Source organism: Apus apus, chromosome 1 (assembly GCF_020740795.1).
Source record: "Apus apus isolate bApuApu2 chromosome 1, bApuApu2.pri.cur, whole genome shotgun sequence".
NCBI classification, from domain to species: domain Eukaryota; kingdom Metazoa; phylum Chordata; class Aves; order Apodiformes; family Apodidae; genus Apus; species Apus apus.
In genome coordinates, this window is record NC_067282.1 from 180,210,934 (window position 1) to 180,231,345 (window position 20,412).

Genomic DNA, 20,412 nt, shown 5'->3' on the forward strand with positions numbered 1-20,412 from the left:
AATTTAAATCACCAACAAACCATATCTGGTAATTGCAAGAAAACAGACGCACATAACCTAGTTGAAATGTGGGAGGTGGGGAGCATGTCTGTAGCTTCTCATCACTTTGTTGCACAATGACATGCTGGACAGAAATTAACTGTAATTTGTTTGGGGTTTCTTTTTTAATTAATTCATTTTATTACTGAATTTCTCAGGGATTACAGACCTGGAAGAAGTAGCTCAGTTTCTGAAAGAAGGAATAATCATGAAAGATTTCACTCATCCCAATGTTCTGTCACTCCTGGGAATCTGTTTGCCCAATGAAGGGTCCCCCTTAGTCGTTCTTCCATACATGAAACACGGAGATCTTCGAAACTTCATTAGGAATGAGACTCATGTAAGTACATGGTGAGGTTCACAAAACAGTAATGCAAGTCTAGCCACGCCCTGCTCCAGCACCACAGGTTATGAGCTCTGATAATTACATTACGTCTATAACTTGCTGCTGTTCCTACACCTTAACCTTTAGTACTTGCTTAGGCTGGCATCAAGCCCACCCACAGCACTACCACTCCTTCCCCTCCCCCTCAAATTCCTCTCTCAAATGTTTCCCAGAAATTATCAGCAATAAGTATTTCTCATTTCCCATCCATAAGCCTCTTTATAAACAAATGTGTTTATGAGATCTAAGTCAAGGGGCCCAGCCATCTGCTGGTTTAAACTGGCATATCTCTGTTGACTTCAGCACACAGCTGTGCCAGTTGTCACCATCTGCTCTTACAACTCTCGGCATGGGATCTTCATGTCCAGCTAGAGAGTGTCACAGTCCTGTTATTATCAATATTTTTTCTTCCTACCTTAAGAGAGAAAACCAGCAATTTTTATACAAACTATAAGTTCTGTCATATCAGAGATGTTCCCAATTTTCAATGAAAGACTGCAGATTTCTCTAATGTGCCTCACTGCTTTCTCTCAAGTATGAGACCACAGGTCTTGCTTCAGGTAGTGTAAGCCCACTTTATATTGTAGTATTTCACCCATTTCACAGTGCTAGGACAATATAAATTGACTTGGAGCCAAAGGTATTTCACCTCTGCCTATATGGCAATCAACAATAAAGAGTAAAATTAAAAAAAAAAAAAAAGCATCTTGGAAAATTGTTGGGGGAGTTAAGCTTTCTGAGGTAGGGGCCTCTTTTGAGCTTCTTTCATTCTACAAGGATCAGGGACCTTGTCTGTGAGTAGTGCCATGGTCCTTCCTGAAATAAATAGACTAAATGCCACAGTTGAACAGGATTGTTCCACAGAAGAACATTTTATGGAGCGATGGCAACAACAGAAAACAAAAATCTGTTGGACCATACTATTACAGAAGAAGTAATGACGTTGGATAAAATAATTACAGACTTATATTTATTTCCAAATTTAACATTTCCAGTAAGGTTTCACCTTGTAGATCAGCAGAAAGAATTACTAATCATTTTGGAAAATCTTCCTCTGGTAGCTGGTAAGGTCTCATTTGCCTTTTCCATGGCATCGTATTGATGATAGCTTGCACTTATGTTGTCCCAGATAGGACTCTCTCCTTTCTTGGTCATTTCCAGCATATGAGCTCCAAGTTCCTAGTTAGCCCCTTCTACAGAGTTACATGGTATTACTCTAAATTCACAAATGTGAATTTTGTATATCAGCTGTGATGTTGAGGTTTCAGCACACTGTTCTACTTCCCAACCCAGATCATGCTGCTTATGCTTCGAACTCCACTTTTTTCGAGTTTGTCAGCTGGTTTGATTTCTTAAGGTGTATTTTCTCACTGGAGGCAAGAACTTGACCTGAACTTACATCAGTTTTTCTACAAGCACCAAGCTGTCTTGGTCATTCTGGTGGCAAGATAGGTGTATCAAAAACTAAAAGTCAAAAAAATATTCTGCTCTTTGGGTTTCTGCATTGATTGTATCACAAATGTTTGTATTTTACAGAACCCAACAGTAAAAGACTTAATTGGATTTGGCCTTCAGGTCGCAAAAGGGATGAAATACCTTGCAAGCAAAAAGTTTGTTCATAGAGACTTGGCAGCAAGAAACTGTATGTAAGTACAAACATCTAATTCCAGCCATGCTGTTACATTCTTTTGTGTAAGACAGGGAGATGAGGTAAATGCAAGTTTCCAGGAATCTCCTTTTTCAGTCAAAATAGTGTGTTGTTTTCATTGTTCCATTATTATACTGATGTTCAGCTTGCATTCTGATGAGCTACTCAGCTTGCTACAGGCTCACTTCTTACACATAAGCTTTTTTTTGAGTGTGGGAAATAAGAGCTGAGGTGAAAGTGTAGTTTCTCAAAATCATTGGTTAGAGCATTTAAAAGGCATCTCCTAAGGGAAGTTAAACTGCTGTTGTCTCAACTTGCTATGCTTCCACCCAACCTCTTCAGAAGCAGCTCACCTCTGCTGCCACACCTAGCAGGAGGGAGAGGAACACAGGGCAACTTTGTGAGAAAAAGAGGAACACAAAGAAACACCAGTGAGACTTATTGACAATAATATTTCATTACATGAGTGTGAGCTTACTTTGGCTCAATTGCACATACAAATTAACATAAAAAAATCAAACCATGCAAAGAATCTTACGAGTGTCTGGGTAGCCAGACAGTAAGTATGGTTCACACAAAGACTAAGTGATACAGGAGTTGCCAATACTGTTATGCTGATTCATCACCTATGTTGTGAGTTAATGAGGTACACCATTAACATTAGAGTTTATTTTTAGCACATCATAATCAGGAATGCTGGCTGCAAAAAGGTTATTCACCTGTAATATCAGATTTCTTTTTCAAAGGATACACACTTGTGCAGCTGAACACCCTCTGAAAAAGAATGTTTTCCTACAGCTGCTGTTTTTTTAAGGGAGGAAAAAAGCCACCAGCAACATGATTTTCAGGTTTCCTAAGATGAAAGGAATTGGGTTACTGGGTAGAAGTCCTGGTTCATCTAATCCAAGTCCAAATAGTGGCAGTAGAGCATTCCCTCTGGCCTACTGTCCCTTCATTGAGTGAGGAGTGAACAGCTCTCAGGATGTCTCCCATTGCCAACTGAATGGCTGCTTTTGCACCACTCAGCACTTCAGAGCCTGGAGAACTGCTACCACATGAGAGGAAGATGTAGAGTTGAAGAGCCACATTCCCTAGTGGCCGTGTGCATCCAGCACTCGGAAGCACAGCCCCTGCCACAATGGCAGTGTCCGTCAGAAAGGAAGACAGGATGCAAATACAGTCCCTGTATGGGACTCTTGACTCTATTCCACTATGCTAGAAGAGGTGCAGGAAGCTGCTAGGGCATAAACTGTCCCCTGTTGACCCATCAAAGTTCCCTCCTACTTCCTTTGTTGATACTGGTTTAGTTACTACATCAGTAAATACAGCAGATGGTTCAGTGCCATTCAGAGGGACTTCAGTAAACCAGAGGGGTTGTCCAGACAGAAACCTCATAAATTCCAGACAGGGAAATGCTACGTGTAGAGGCTGAAATAGATGGAATTGTTTACCCTGGAGAAGGCTCAGGGGTAGTTACTGAGATAATGACAGGTCCTTCCTTATCAAAACTGAGACTAAGTAGGAAGGGTGATGCCTTGACTTGAAAATAAAAATTAGTGGTTTCTAAGGATATGGAAGAAGAAACAGCTGTGAAAGAAATGATGTAGCACTCAATCAGGGTGTATACATTATCAGCAAAAATCTTTTTATACAGAGCAATTGTTTTAAAAGAACCGTAATTCAAATTATATTATCAAAACAGTAGCAGTAATTTCCTGAGCTCATTCACTGTGTTCAGTGGATGTCAAATATACTTTGCTGCACTTTTTGTTTCACTGTTACATTAATTCATAGACCCAAGATAAGGTACTATCTTGCAAAGTCACGGTCTCAAGAATGTGAGTCACTCATTATAATCCACCATCACTGTAAATCTCACCTGCTCAGTTGCAGATAATACTTTTTGTCATTTCTCTAGGTTGGATGAAAAATTCACTGTCAAGGTTGCTGATTTTGGTCTTGCTAGAGATGTCTATGATAAAGAATACTACAGTGTGCACAATAAAACTGGAGCTAAACTGCCAGTGAAATGGATGGCTTTAGAAAGTTTACAAACTCAGAAGTTCACAACAAAGTCAGATGTGGTAATGTACAAACATTATTTGCATCTCCTATTAATCTCTCTTTTATTGCCTGAGGCATCTCTCTAGTATTTAATTAATGGACTAGCTCCAAAGCAAAACTTATATTGGAATCTACCTTGAGTTCACAGAAGAGTAAGAGACTGTTTCTACATCCAGAAAGGGTATTTGTTCTAATCACAAAGCAACAAGTTGTTGACCTTGGGCAAGAGTTAGAAGTTTAATGCCACTCCAAGGGAAACTAAGGACATTCTAAAAAGCTAAGTTAGAGCTGAACCCTGTGACAGGAGGGGCTCTGGAAAGCTTGACGAAACAGGTTAACTTTGCTACTTGTAAAATGTAATAGTTCTCAAAAAGACTTTATTTGTTTTATAAATACTTCCTGACTGCCTAGAGCAACCTCAAGTATTACCTGGCCATTTATGAAGAAAAAATCATAAGATGAAGTCATCGTTTGGCTAGATCACTTTGTATTTTAGCTTTCCTTTCAATCCAGATTCAAATTAGCCTGTGATGCATAGAATTTTCACCACGTATATTCTCTTCAGTATGTATTTACAAAGGGTTAGTCAGATCATCAGCTCATGCAAATTGGCAGAGCTCCATTAACCTCAAAAGAGGTCTGCCAATTTATACCAGTTAAGTAGCAGGCCTATAGGCTTTTATTTTCTTTCATTTACTTAGTTGAGTTTCTCTGACTCTAATTTAAGTGGCTCCTCAAGTCCTTACAGCATTTATTAGCCCACTTAAAAGAAAGCTGAAGGCAGTAAAATACCTTTTCAAAGGGAAAATTCATGCATTTGAATGCTTAAATCTGTCAAACCATCTTCTAAAACTGGAATGTAAAGCCCTCCTACCCTTTCACTTATTTATTTCTTTGTTTTCTTAGTGGTCCTTCGGTGTGTTGTTATGGGAACTTATGACAAGAGGGGCACCACCTTATCCTGATGTAAATTCATTTGATATAACTGTTTACTTATTACAAGGAAGAAGGCTGCTACAACCTGAATACTGCCCTGACCCACTGTAAGTAAATATTTCCAAAGCCTTCTGCAAATGCTGCTGATTCTGATATTATAGTAAAACTGTGGGAGGAAAGAGGGTTTGATTTTTTTCCTTTCTACATAATTTCATAATTGAACACCTCTTTTATCTGAATGGCAGGTATGAAGTAATGCTGAAGTGCTGGCATCCAAAACCTGAGTTGCGTCCAGCATTTTCTGAACTTGTTTCAAAAATATCAACAATCTTCTCCACTTTTATTGGAGAACACTACGTTCATGTCAATGCTACTTATGTCAACGTGAAGTGTGTTGCTCCCTATCCTTCTCTTTTATCATCACAAGACAACACAGACATGGATGTTGACACATGACGGGTATGTCTGAAATAGAGGAAAATCCATTCTTATGTATGAACAAAAAGCAGAACATTTGATCCACTAGTTTTTATTGCCCGGTCTTTGTGAGAACACTGTTGCACATGTTTACGTTGTTGCCCAAGTTGCACAAGTACAAGGACGTGATATCGTGTTGTTAAGCCTATGGGATTGTATAAACCATCACAGCTGCATCAATGTACCAAATGGAAATGTTGAGTGCTACCATCCAGAGCTAGTTCCCACTGGCTCTCATCAATGTATGCTCAGACCCAAGAACAAAGATCCATCATTAATACCATGAAGGAGAAAGTAGAATACCAATCAGTACGGCTGGAAGGACTATTACTGTTGCATGTACTTTAGGATAATGAGCAATGCAGAAATGGTTTTCACACAAAAGGCTAAGACAAACAATGAGAGTTACACGAGTTTAAAGTGTCTTTTCCTCCTGCACAGTCCAAACTTTGGATTTTTGCACTACATCAGCAAGGGTTCTTAAAACGTGGACAGCCAGGAGGGCCGGCCTCATAGTAAATGTCATAACAGAAACTAACATTAAAAAAACAGTGTGCAGTAAGATAAGTATGTCAGCCTTGCCAGTCCTCTGGTGTAGTCAGACGGTACATAAAATGAAAGTAAAATCATCCACTTTAAAGCATTCCTAGTGTCAACTTCATTCCAGTGGTCAGCCACTTCTTAGAGTAACAGCCTACATTGACTGTTCTCTTGCTAAAAAATGCAAAGCCTCCATTTCTATCAATAAATAATTTACCACTCTCTGAGAATAAAAACCTGAAGGCATCCATATGAAATGCCAGGTTAATCCCTGGGTTCTATTAATATGGGTGGCATTATTCTAGAGAGGAAGAGGAGATGGGCAGGCTGGCAGCCTTGTGGAGCTGTTGTCTGGCGAGTCACGCGAAGCTCTGCCACCGACCCTTGGGTGGAGCTGCTGCCAAAGGTGAGTAAAGAGCAGAGGTGTTGATCCAGCCCTGACCTAAAGAGACACTGCCAAGCAGGAAATGTTGGTGACTTCTTTGTGCCAGCCCTAAAGAGAAGAGAAGACTGATCAAAAGAAGAAACAGCTTTAGGCCCCCCTAGCCTCTTCTTGGATCACAGCTCAATGAATTATTATACCTACTTCTATTTCTGAATTATGACCAGAGAAACAATTTTGAAAACAGATAGTACATAATACTTTAATTCATTAGGGAAGAGTACTATAACTTTAGGGCAAGCATCACATGTCATTTCTGTTCCTGTGGAATTCTGTGCATACTACTGTATAGCTTGTTTAGTATAGGATAGAACTGGGTTTGTTGGTGTAAACACTTAAAGTAATCTATTTTTATATTAAAAAAAAAAAAAAAGTTTATTTTTAATGACATTTACAAAGTTTGGTTAGGCCACAAAATACTGCACTGTGAACATTTCAGAAAATGTATGTCAACGTACATGATTCATAAATTGTAGCAACCTTAAAAAAATACTGTGTAGACATTAAAAAGGAAAGACCTGACTGTAAACACACTCCACCCTAAGTATAATATCTCAGTTGCTGCAAGCCAACCATTTTAAGATCTTCAAAGAAAGGTAGTGCAGATAAAGAACTGATATAAAAGAGATATATTGTTTTGGGAGACAGTGTTATAACTGAAAGATTTATAAGGAGGGCAGAGTGTGTAGGCAAACTATGAGCAGATAATATTGTATAGTGTTTCATCACCACTTTCATTTCAGAAATGAACTTTCATGTCTGCTGAGAGCAATACTAATTGTAGATTGCTCAAGGACAAAAGGCTTTGCTGCAGGCAAAAAAAAAATCATCTCTATGGTAGTTAAAACAGCTAAGGAAGTTTATGACACATAGATTTGGAGAAGATACTCCAGACTTGTACATACATGCTTGAGGAACGCTGCAATGTGAAACAGAGGACATTTTTACTATTTATGAACTTTTGCTTAATAAAGTTAATGTTGTGTCTGGGACACCTGTAAGAATACGTGATTCTGGTAAAGATTTGGTGTTAGTAAGTTCATATATCTGCAAAGAGCTAAATGGTACTGAAGTTTATAGTTGTTGTTATGACCTAATAAACATGTTACTAAAATGAATTACTGTAATACTTTATGCTCTGAGTGCTCTAATTACTGTGAACATCTGACTGTTAAGCTGATAAAAGCCTGTAGGATTTTTCTGACTACTGTGGCACTGTGTGAGGAAACAACTCAGAAACATAAAAATATGGAGAGTGCCCCAAAAAATCAAATAGGCAGTTCATCAGCCTCCTATCCATCAATAGATGCCTCAGAGAAAAGTGCAAAATATGCTGTCATGAACAATCATGGCATGGCCTGCTTGGTTAGAAAGGCTCTTCCCTAACCACAGGCTACACCCATGCAGAGCCTTAAAATTCTTCATGCACTTAGTATTGGGAGTAACATTTGAAGCTCAGAATTTAGGCATCCTAAAGAGTAGCTGCTTGACCCAACAAGGATGCCAGTGCTTGCAATCAGCATCCAGGCTCCCTAAGCATAGGATCCGAGAATCACAGAATCATAGAATGGTTTGGGTTGGCAAGGACCTTTAAGATTATCTAGTTACAACACCCCTGCATGGGCAGGGACACCTTCTATTAGACCAGGTTGCTCAAAGCCCCATCCAACCTGGCTGTGAACACTTCTAGGGAAGGGGCAAATCAGTCATGATCCACAAGAAACTCCAAGCACCTAAACCCATGTTCCTCACAGTCATCAATCACAAGTTTTACCTCTGCAAGGTGCTTTGTCTCTGGGACACCTGAAGAGAGAAGGCATTGCAGTCTTCAGGGGTCTTAGTTCTTCTGGAGGAGCAGGAGCCAGCCCGTCTCTTCTCCCACACATTTCCTCCCATTAAATTAGGTGCCTCCAACTGAATTCACAAGTTCACTTCTGCAAAGAGTAATTTAAGTGGGTGCCCCAGAAACACTGCAGTGTGCACTGCCCCATGCTGCTCTTCAGCCAGACGATGCTACCAGTTCATTTCTCCAGCAGCTTACCTTAGAGGGACATTTTATACTTAACGCACTCTGAAATATTTAATGCACAAAGTCTCAGCTGATTAAAAACAGCCTTTATACACTCTTCTAATTTACAAACATCAAGCAACCAACATCAGGCACATTTACTTCTAAGCAGAAAATATATATGTTCAGTTTCAACTCTAAGTGTATTTTGGGGAAAAAAAGGCATTGAAAATAGCAGGTAAGGATGAAAACATTCTGTTGTGTTGCAAGTCAAATCCAGCAAAGTTCTGACTTTTTTATTGTAATTATTTACATCTCATTTATTTTCCAGTACATTTTCAGGATTTCCCTGAAAAGTCAGTAAAAAATTTCCAATGTTTGACTGCAGTCTGCTGCTAATACCACTGTCTTCAATCTAAACCAGCATAACACACAAACGATGGTCTGAACTTAAATACCAGATTTGTAACACATTCCTCTGATTATTTCTCATGATTTCTAAGGGATGCTATTAATTGCCTTTTTGAAAGGGTCAACAGAATCACAAGCTTCCCATGTCCAGTTTTTCATCCTGATAACTTTGCGTACACCAGGTACACACTACAGCAGATCTTCAGCTGACTGACACTGGCAGCCTTCCCCCAGTATGAATATTAACAGTGGACATGGCCTGTGTTCAAAAAATTGCATAACAGATACCCTGCACCAAAGCCAAGAGATTAAAAAACAGGGAGGGATATCCTCACCCCACAGAAAAGTTTTCTGTTGATTTCACACAAACTTTTTCAGTACACAATTAACTCAACCATTTAAATTAATTTGTCTGTAATTACAGAAGATTTTCAATACATCCAACAATATTAAAAGTTTCTAAAAAAGAAGGAAAACAGTACATTTTGCTATTGAGTTGCTAAGGCTTTGCATATTTCTGTCTCTGCAAAAGGGCATAAAAATCATTTTAGACCTAAACATGGAACTCTCCCTTCAGAAATTTCATTTCTGGAATTCAACAGTGACATGATCACAGGAAAAGGTCATAGCACATAATTTAAATACAAATCTTAATCGTTTTCACTCATTAAACGAAAAAGTTATTCCTGAGAAATTCCAATTTCCATTACTTTTAATAAAGAGGTCATGAACTGGGTATTCCGAGCATCGAAGAAGGACACAGGAAATCAGGGTTTTGCCAGATGGATTACTAAAAACATTTACAAGAAATTGTAATCTCACAGACAGCAGGGAGAATTCAGAGCAACTTGACTGACAGTACAAACACCAGCCTGGAGGAGATCGGTCTCTCGCCCTGGAACTGTGTGTTCTGACATTAAACCTGAATTTGCCTTTTTAAATCCCCATCCACCTGCCAGGGCTCAAGGTGTAATAACTTCCAGTGAGAATGCCAAAAGACTTTTTCTGATTAAGGTCAAGCACTTGTAGCCACTCCATGACCTCCTGGGGGACAAAGAGAAAACGTTTCTGTTTTGTGAGGAATGTTGCTTCCCTGGCTGGTGTTAGTATTAACTTTAGTGCTTTACTTTCCAGAGCTGTCAGCCTCCCCATGACACCCCATGCCTGGGGAGACACCCTCAGGTGATGTTAAAACCCTGCCAGGGTCAGCCCAGAGAGACCCTTACAGCTGAACAACAATGACGTGCAGTCCAGCTGAATCGGGCTTAAACAGGAGACTCTGACACACAGACCACGCTGGGCTTTTAGTTTTTCAGTTGTTAGTTTGTTCGGGGTTAGAGGGAGGGGGAGAGTCATGATCAGGTTTCTTTTCCTCCTGCTGTCACCTCCTCCGTTCTTCTTAGGTTTGGAGTTGGCACAGAAAGCCTCGGGACAGCCGACTGACCTGAGTCTGCCTCATGTCTTCTTAGCAGGCTCCGGAGTTCAAGAAAGGATGCTTGTAGAGTTAGGGAATTAAGTGGATGAAGCTAGAAACTTTAGTTCAGGTTGATAGGATATTGTTTGTACAATCCAAGATAGAACACCAAAGAAGCATTGTGTGGTTCATATAATCTCATTTCCATGTGCTTTTCTCCTTCAGTAGTAAGTACTTTGCTGCAGCCTGGTCCATTAGGAGGTATCTGCTGAATGTCTTCTCACATTCATTCAGACAACTTATGAGAGAAGTCATCCTTGCTCAGGCCTCCGAGGCCCTCTGTGTTTCTGTAAATGCTGTATGCTAACAGAGTTCTAATTAGCAAGTACATGTTGAGCCCCTCTCTGATGTAAATGACAGCTGAATATCCTCCTTTAGGTTGTGAAAAGTGCTATTCCCAGAAGCTTTACGGTGCATGACCAAAAATGGACACCTCAGCTGCCATGAGCTTGCAGCTAGCTGGGGCTGTTGGCATGACTTTGCATGACAAAACCGAAGACAAATGCTAAAAATACTGTTTGAGCTTTAATTAGCAAGGGGAAAAAAAGCACTTAAGACAATGATGGTATATTCTCTATCATTTGTGTGGTTAAGAAAAGAATACATTTCAGACAGACAGAGCAGTTGCAGCCTGTTGGAGCTCATAAACACAGAGATGGTGCAGAATTCACAGCAAACGATAATGTGACAACACATATATCCCAGTCAGCAAGCAGGACACAACAAGGAAGGAGTCACATCCAACCCCAACTGTATGCTAATGGTTTTCTTAAGAAAAGCTCTTTCTGAGAAAAGGTTACTGCTACAATCATCTTCCAAAGTAAAAACACTCTCATATTCTAACTTTTGCATTTTGTACAGGATTTTGTATTTATTGGAATAGCTTCTTCCTTAATTTTCAGTTACTAGAAATGTATCCATTGAGATGAGCTTGTCTATTAGATCACCAGCCATGCCTATGCAAAATACTTGCCACCTGGCCACAGGACCCTTAACAGCATTGGGACTATTTCCCTCTACAGCTCAATAATTATAAAAATGCTCCAGCGTTGCTTGTATCTTCTGTTCACCTCTGAGATTGAAATTGTTGCAGCTGTTGGCAGAACTTTTGAACATTAACTCTGAATTGGATGGGAAGAGGGTAAAAGTTTGTCAGGCCTATGTAGTCCCCATGAATGTTGAATCGTGCCACTGAAGTGATGAAAACAAACTTACTCACTGACAAGTGTAAACCTGGGCTGCTGTATGAAATGCAAGTAAATAAAGGATATCCATGTCAGGACTTTTTCTGCTTCTTCTTGTTAATATTAAGTTCAAAAATATCCTGGAAAAATATACGTACATCTGCAATAAGAATGATTTAAAAAATATTCGGTAGGTATCTTGATATTAACTTATAACAGCAGGATTTTCTCAAGATGATCACAAAACTACAAATTAAATTATTTTAAAATATGTTTAAGTCTATGTCATATGTCTAGGAGAGTGAATGCCTTCAAAATATATCTGTTAGCCTATTTGGATAAATGAAGGGAATTCTCTACTAATAGCCATTCTGGACATCTTGAAAGAGGTTTTGTTTCTTCTCAAAACTGAGTTGCTTGGGGAGAAGTCCAGGGAAATTGATTTTTTATTATTTGGCAGAAACTAAAGTTCTCTGCACTATTGGGGGGTTCTTCTGTCCAACAAAACTGATCTACCAAGTATTCTGTCCTTTTTATTGTCTCTAGTATCTTCACACTACCAGAAGTCATCACAATACGGAGGTTCTGTGTGCAAATATCTACCTAATGTTCTGCAGACAATCCTGAATAGGAAAATAATGTATGGATGGTGATGATCATCATAAACAAATCCTTATCCCCATGCTGAACAAATAATTATCAATACAGCATTTTTCTTATGCATCCCCTTCCATAGTCTATATAGTCCTTACAATGACTGCATATAAAGTTTATGTAGTCCTATATTTTACTGCATAAAACCTTGAATGGTGTTAAATAGTAAGTACATTGCAGGAAAACTGGCGGCCATGAAGGTTAATGGCATATTAACCAACCAATAACAAAGGCCCATCTTTAATTAAATGCTTGGTTTATATCATATTTGTAATACTGTACTTATGCACTAGCCTGCCAAGCAGATATTACAAACCAGACTAATTCATAAAGTACAACATACGGGAGCAACACTCCGGTATATTCAATGTGAATTCAGATTAACAAAGTCTCATTTCAGTGAAAACCAAAAAACAACTTGCTTTACCATCTTAATGTCAATACAGAAACTTTGTCCATCATTCATACATGCAACCACAAGCAGGACATTAGAAACTGCAATGAGATCAAAGGATTTTACTGCTCAAGATACCCAACACTATTTTCTACAAGTTAGTATCACTCCTCTCCACTCCCCTTACTTAGTTATATATTACCCCCAGCAGCTAGGTCAGATTTTATGAGGACCATTTCTGAAAGTTGGAAGAGGTTTATCTGTCAGGAAGCCATCTCTTTGAAGCGTTCAACTCCTTCAAGATCTGAAATGCTTCCCAGAGTCTTTTCACTTCCCAGATGTATTGCAAGTTCCAAATATCTAAGCATAAAGTGACAGACTCTCACAGTTGCAAGGGAACTTCTGTTTAGGGGTAAATCCTAGCTGAGAGGTAAGCTGTGTCAGTCAGATATCAGTGATCTGAGTGGGAAGCACTGCTGCTTTGGCTTATCTATGTTTTGCAATACCAGTGTTGTCCTTTTCATGTAAGCAAAAGGTATCCACAACTTCAGACTCTTATGCTGTGGAGTGGGTTTTCTTTAGATACAAACTGAATATATAATATGTCTTCTCACAGAGCCAAGCTATGCTTAGAGAACATGAGAGAAGTTTCTCAGCTTACAATAATTTATACTTCAAGACAAGGGAAAACTGATAAAAGGCTGTTGTAAAAATAGGCAAATCCATCCTACCTCTGTGATCAGCTGAGATAACATTAGCACATTGTCCAACAGGAAGGCATTATCCAGTAACCAGGACCACAACATACAGCTCAAAAATCAATCACTCTGAGAAAGACTGGTTAAGGAAATCAATACCAAAATTATGCATGATTAGGAAATACTGAAACATTGGGAAAACTCCCTCATAGAAATGTCATCGTAAAAGCCTCCCCATTTCCTTTCTTGATGCTCCTAATCAAACACTCCTCTGTTCAAACTGTTAGAGACACTCTCAGCCTGCTATAATAATGTGTAGTGCCCAGGCCTGAGAAGGAAAGCTGACCAGAGAATGAGCAGAAAGAACCAGTTTTGGAGATAAGATTTTTCCTTTGTAACTACGCTAAGAAGAATTAAAATAAATAGTATTATCCAGTATGGAGAGAGAGATTTTCATCAATAAATTTCAAAGCACTTGCACAGAAATTTAGGGCTGGAAAAAATGTTGGGAGATTATTTGGTCCATCCTACGTCACTAAGGTAGGGTGAATGCATCTAAGCTGCCTTGACAAACACTTTTCTAACATGTTTGCTTTACAAAAAACCCAAACCTGTACAAACTACAAGGATTTTAGGGCTTCATTATGTGTATAGTGGTAAAGTTCCACTGCTTTTTTTTTTTAAATCTTCCTTGCTGCAGCATGAGGCTCACTTTCCTGCTTTTTTTGCCCCAGTACTGGCTGCATAGCAGACAAATGACTGTCATGTTATTTATAGAAAACTTTTAACCATAGATGCCCCATCTTAATCTCCTCTTTTCTAAGGTAAAAGTTTTCTTCAACCTTTACTCATGTGCTCTATTTTCTAAACATCTTCAGTTTCTTCCTGGTGGTTCTTCCAAACTCGGTACTCTGAAAATGTGCTACTTTATAGAGTGATTAAGTTAACAGCTCTGTTACACAATCCAAGCTGTCTGGAAAAGCAAAAGACTACAGCACATCATGTGGTTAGAGGTTTTGTCCACAAACAGATGTAGATTGAGAACTATGGCTTTAGATGTTAACACGGCAAATTAATAACTTGCTTGAGGATCTTTCTGGTTATACAAGTTAGATGGCTCCACAATTCCCTGAGTCCTCTCTTTTTAAAGTATATATCCTAGATTTGTCTCAGGATAGTGTCTCTCCCCTAACTAATTCTTTTGTGATTGCCTTAGCTGAACCACGGCAGTTAGGAAAGCTGCCTCACCAGGAGGACAGCTTTCACCCAAAGAGCAATGGCAAAGACAGGAGCAAGAACTCAAGTTAGTTGAAGTCCCAATGTTAGCCCACATTACCCAACAAAATAAGCTTTTTAGAAAAGTATAGAACTCTGTATTTTTTAATTCATATGTATTCTGTTGTTTCACATTATTTTGTTTTTATATTAACTAACTTAGATCAATTAACCTTGAATAACTTGCATAATCCAGCCAGGCAGTGCCAGAGAACTAGAGATCTCTGGCTTCTAAATAGAGTGCTGTAAATAAAGAATTTCTTGAGCACTTATTCATGAGATGGGGCAGGCAGAAACCAGGCCAAACCCAAGGAGCAGAGCAAAGCTAAGAGCACAAATGAGACATTGTAGTGTACTAAGAAGTGATGATTTCTACAAAGATGGAAACTGATCAGACTTTGCTAGGTAGGGGAGGAGGTGCACTGAGGCTCAGTGTTTGCAATATTATACTACCACAATTGCCAGTCTCTCCCTCATGTCAAACCTGATGTATGGCAAAATGCCCAGGATCCCAGGGAGGTCCCTCCTTCTAACAAGTGCTCTCTGAGGCCACTTACCCTGCCAGAGAGCTCTATCATGGCTGCAGCTGGTAGGCAGGAGATGCAGAGGTATCCCTTCCAAACTGGTGAGAGAAGGTATTTCTTCTGCAGTGCTTCCACACTCACTGGTAATGACTCACACTGCACAAAGACTGGCATGGCAGTAAAAACTCATGCACAAACTCACTGAATATCAGCTCCCTCTACTGTAAATACATCGGTAGATGTTACTTTGCCACCCCACCACCTCCCAAAATGATCAGTTTTGATAAAAGTACTGCTCGGAAGCACTGTGACCAAGATCACTGGAAAAAGGCATCCTGTAAAACAGACAAACAAAAAGACAGCACAGATTTTTCTGTTCAATTCTTGTGGTTATGATAATTGGGTTTTCAGTCTTCTTGTATGCTGCAAAAATCCATCTCTAGTTTGTCTCAAAACTGGAATAAATTTCATGATCTTAATCTAATATCTTACAAACAACTCTAGTCTACAGTCTACAGAGCAGTCTGCTGCAGGAACTGCAGTTTTGCCTTTATTAGTCACCATATGCATTTCTGACAGAAAATGTAATGGTGTGGACTTTAACCTCTGTTGATTATTATGCTACTTCAGATGGTTTGTCTTCCTGAAAAGGTTAAAAATCTGACAAATCTCAATAGCTGATGGCTGTGCCTATCTGTACTGAGGTCTATTCTTGGTTCCAGGAGAAACCAGAGATGTTTGCAGCACAGCTCAGTAACACAGTACCATTAACTGATAAGATATACTCAACAGTATGACTCAAAAGGACTTATATTGTTGTTCAGTCCAGACTGAATTTAATTAATAATTTAAGCCCCAAAATACAAGAGGCTGGCTTTTTTCAGAGAAAGGGAAGTAATTTTTATATTGAAATTTACCTTATTTTTTTTAATGGTAGACTAAACAAAAGTTTAATTTCAGATTAAACCAGTGGTCACAGTTGTACTTGGCATGAAATACAATTAAATTATCAAAGTATTAAAAGTTGGCCAAGAGATCAAGGAAGATGAGGACAGCAGAGAGGCTCTGACACTTGCCCAAGAATGGATAGCCAGAGCTTCTGGTGAAATTTGAATGTAATGAAAAGAACAGACACTAGATCAGAAAGAATCCAGACACTTGGAGAAGTGATCAATAGCCTATCTATGAAAATGGTCCATTTATGGATTGTACAAAAGGAGCAGGAAGAAGATGTTAATATCACAAGATGGGGATCAAGAGCTGAGTGTTGACATCTAATTTGCTTGAGTGTTGAAGAACAGAGGCAAGGAAGGAGAAGAAAGAGAAAGAAGGGGTGAAAATATGATCAAGAAAGGTCAGCTCAGAGGACACGGAAGCATCAAGGGGATGGGGTGAAAGCACTGGAAGTAGTGAGCTACCAAGTCTCTCCAAGTAAGGAACCTGAGAGACGGACAGAGCTGCCTGAGACAGCAGCAGAAAGGGAAGGGAGGCCAGACACCAGTGTGTCCCACACACATGGGCTGAAGAGATTTCAGAATCCCCCGACGTCCTTACAGTATCCTATGTGCTGCTGTATGGAGGGTCACATCTCATCCTTAGCTGTGGGCTCTCTAGAGTCCCTGAAGAGAGATAATGAGAGAAAAGGGATGAAAAGCAGAAAGTGAGTTTGATCAATTTAATGTTGACTTTGTACCATTCCTTTGATAGAAACACTCAAAGCAAATAAAGCTGCTTTGAAATAGGAATTGACAGGACAAACTATAGCAAGTGCATGAGAGGAACTTTATCAGAATTATGCCACAACTCATTAATCTGTATTACAGTAATAATGTTTCTTTAAAGTTAACACCAGTGTTTCGAAGCAGAAGGTCTTCTGGATCTCTAGCAACTCACTGCAAACCCTTTATAGCTAATCAGTATCATTGCTTCAAAAGAAATTAAACTGTCTCCACCCAGTAACTTTGCTGGCATTTGATCTACAATTGGCTTGAAGTTAAAAATTAATTACCCTTCCAACATATTGATTACATGACTATAAACATAAAAGCAGCAGCCCAGAACAATGTACACTGACCCTCTGTTGAAACAGCATGTTTGTTTTCAAAAGGAAGCTAATTAAGACGAGTTTTCCCCAGAAGAGGACGACAGCAGTAAAACTAAAACCAACAGTGCCATCTAGTGCAGCACTGTGCTCAAAGAGCACCTCAGAATCGTGTCGTTCTTTATTTCAGCTATTTCCCAATGCTAACGAAAAAGGACTTGTAAATTACTATCACATTCCATGTGCCTGAAGTCCCAAGTCTTACCATCAGGAAATACATGACTTCCAGCTGAACAAAGTCTTACATCATATTTACATTTGGATAATTAATGAAAATATAAATATACTTGATTATTGGATTTAACTACTAACTGTGAATTAACTGAAACAAATTCTCAGGCTTCTAAACTGTTCATTTTCAAAACAGTTACACTGGATCATCTCCTCATTGTCTTCAGATGGTATCTTTATCATATGCACTAAAATACTTTAGATAAAAATCTCCGGATATCTCTCATGTCTACATTAGATGTATATGTACAATGTGATGTGTATTAAATTAGATGTATATGTATACACACCAGTGAGAAAAAATAGAAAACAAAAAAGGACAGTACCATTTTATTATTTGTGTTGTAGTATCTGTTTAGGATCCGCTAAATATACCCTTTGCTAATGAACACCAATCGTTTTTACCAGAAAAATGTAAGCCATTAACTTTTTTGCCCATATGTCACAGAATCACAGAATCACAGAATTTTTTTATTTGGAAGGGACCTTAAAGATCACCGAGTTCCAACTCCGCTGCATGGGCAGGGACACCTCCCACTAGAACAGGCTGCTCAGAGCCCCATCCAACCTGCCCTCAAACACCTCCAGGGATGGCGCCCCCACAGTTCCAGTGTCTCACCACCCTTACACTGAAGAATTTCCACCTGATCTCTAATCTAAATCTCTCTTCTTTCAGCTTAAAACCATTACCCCTCGTCCTCTCACTGCAAGCCCCTGTAAAAAGACCCTCCCCAGCTTTCCTGCAGGCACTGACAAAGTCACAGTGACAAACGCACTTTGTCACTGACAAAGCATGTAGACCTTGCTTTGGAACCCTCTTCCCTAGAAGAGCCATGGTCCAACCCATGTGAGGTACCCTCATAGAACTCACAATTCCACAGAAATGCTCTCCCATTTTGTTGCCACCTGATTTTATGCTTCTCTCTGACTGCTTTAATGTCCCCTATCATTAAATATACCCTTTCAGGAACACTGAACACTGACTTGGCTTTCTTTTCCCAAAACCCTGTAACATCCTCCCACTGCATCTAGCACCATACTTAGCACCCTCACTAGATTAATGTACATTCATTGTCAGCTTTTAATATAGCTTGCCTTAAACTACAAAAGGAAGCCTAAAATAAAAGCTGTATATCCTGCAGCAAGAAAGATTACAATCTCAATGTGAATTGCCTCAGATTCCTTTCTACCCCAGGGCTCATATTTCACCAAAGTTTTTAGCACCCATAGCCTGGTATCACTAAGCTTTAATCCATACTAAATAGTGTCAGGCACATCTCGGATGACATTGAGCACACAGATGTGTGCAGTAGGCACAGAAGTCAAGCACACACATCCTTCAGATATTGCAGCTTAGTCAAGACTGGAATTCCTCTCTGCTTTATTCACCAGTTCCTCCCCTGACATCAGGGGAACCAGTCTGTCCACACCCACAAAACAGCTCCACTATTTGTTTTGGTTTCCCTTTTGTTTTGTTTTGCTTGGCTAAATGTTAAAACATAAACCAAACCCTCGGGCTGACACAGGCCTGACCCATTTCAGGTCACTCCCATCCACCTTGTGCCAAGACCAGAAGCAGGCCCATGCCACTGTCTCTATCATGCTCCACCATTTGCAGGGATGGTCACCAGCAGGTGACCCCACCAGGTCCTCCACAACACACATGACAAAACCTTAACTTTGCCAAGTTTAGAGGGCTGCAACAGACTTCTATTACTAGATTGAGGGTTTATTGCGAGCTCTTGTGCACAATCCTCCCCTGGAACATAACCCACGATTAGAGGCAGGCTGTATTGCACAGAAACTGTGAAAGGCAATACACTGTAAGGAAAAAAAAAATTACTGAGATCTGCTTCCCTCTCCTCTCCACCTGCCCATTTTCCCACTTCTTTCCTAGGTCTTCTCTTTCCTCTCTGACTCAAAGAAGTCCCAGTACACTAGGCAGGAAGCAATGGTGGCAGCAGCAGCCTGATATGACTGGGAGCAATGAAAAGACTGTGACTAAAATCAATGTATGGACAAATCCAGAAACAAACAAGTAGCAATGAAGAGCTAAAAACTACCAGAAATTAACACATACAGATCGAACCATCACATGCTACACTAGGGAACAGCCAAAAAAACTACAGCCAGTGCTGTGCAAGGACACTGGTCACATGAGGAGACAGGACTCAGTTACAGCAGGTCTGCAAATAAGCCCAACTACGTCTAAAACCAGCTTTTCATGTCATCATGTCAGCAAGTTGCACACAATAGAGTGGTCCCATGTGTCTCACCACCTGCTGCCTACTATCACTCCTTCTAAATCTTTCATAGGTTGTCAAAGACTCACTTCCTGTCACCATTAAATTTTCAAGAAAACTGTGTCTTCTCCTGTGTTGCACTTGAAACATCTATAAAGGCTCCTTCCTGCTCTCCTTTGCCTCTTTCCCTAAAATCTACTTTTTACTCGGAAGGCACAAAAATTTGAAATAGTGAGACTAGAGACCCCTCTCCATCATGCTAGATGTTTACATTTTTTGATATCCCACTTCTGTTTGTGTCTCCTTGTCTCCTCATCCTGCTCATCACAACAGGGGTGAGATTCCTACTTTTGCTGTATATCTTGGTCCAACATGAGAGTCTAAAACCAGAAGTTCAAAATCTTCTGGTGAGGAAGGAAGTGGAGCAGAGTATTTGTACCAGCTTTCCACAGATTGCATAACCCTGAGCTTACCATCTGGAAAGAAAGTACATGAAGCTTCCGTGCAGACTAATGGTCTGTATCAATCAGGGATATCATTACAACAGCAGCAACAGGAATTAAAACAGGCACATATACATAGCAAATGCAATTCTCTAAAAAATAAAAAACGAGATAAGGCAGGTGTGGATTAAATATTTGTTCCCCTTCCATGATCAACAGCATTTTCTTTGGTTCAAAACAG

General features: G+C 39.6%; 1 protein-coding gene across 1 annotated transcript in view; it reads left to right on the top strand.

The window, feature by feature from the left end:
* The window catches only part of MET (MET proto-oncogene, receptor tyrosine kinase), a 91,239-nt gene extending 83,590 nt beyond the window's left edge, over positions 1-7,649 (top strand). The window contains exons 17-21 of the mRNA XM_051617152.1: positions 198-379; positions 1,961-2,070; positions 3,991-4,156; positions 5,043-5,179; positions 5,318-7,649. Of these exons, the coding sequence (XP_051473112.1) occupies positions 198-379; positions 1,961-2,070; positions 3,991-4,156; positions 5,043-5,179; positions 5,318-5,528 (806 nt within the window). The 3' untranslated portion in view covers positions 5,529-7,649. The remainder of the gene's footprint in view (positions 1-197; positions 380-1,960; positions 2,071-3,990; positions 4,157-5,042; positions 5,180-5,317) is intronic.
* Positions 7,650-20,412: the final 12,763 nt, after the last annotated feature.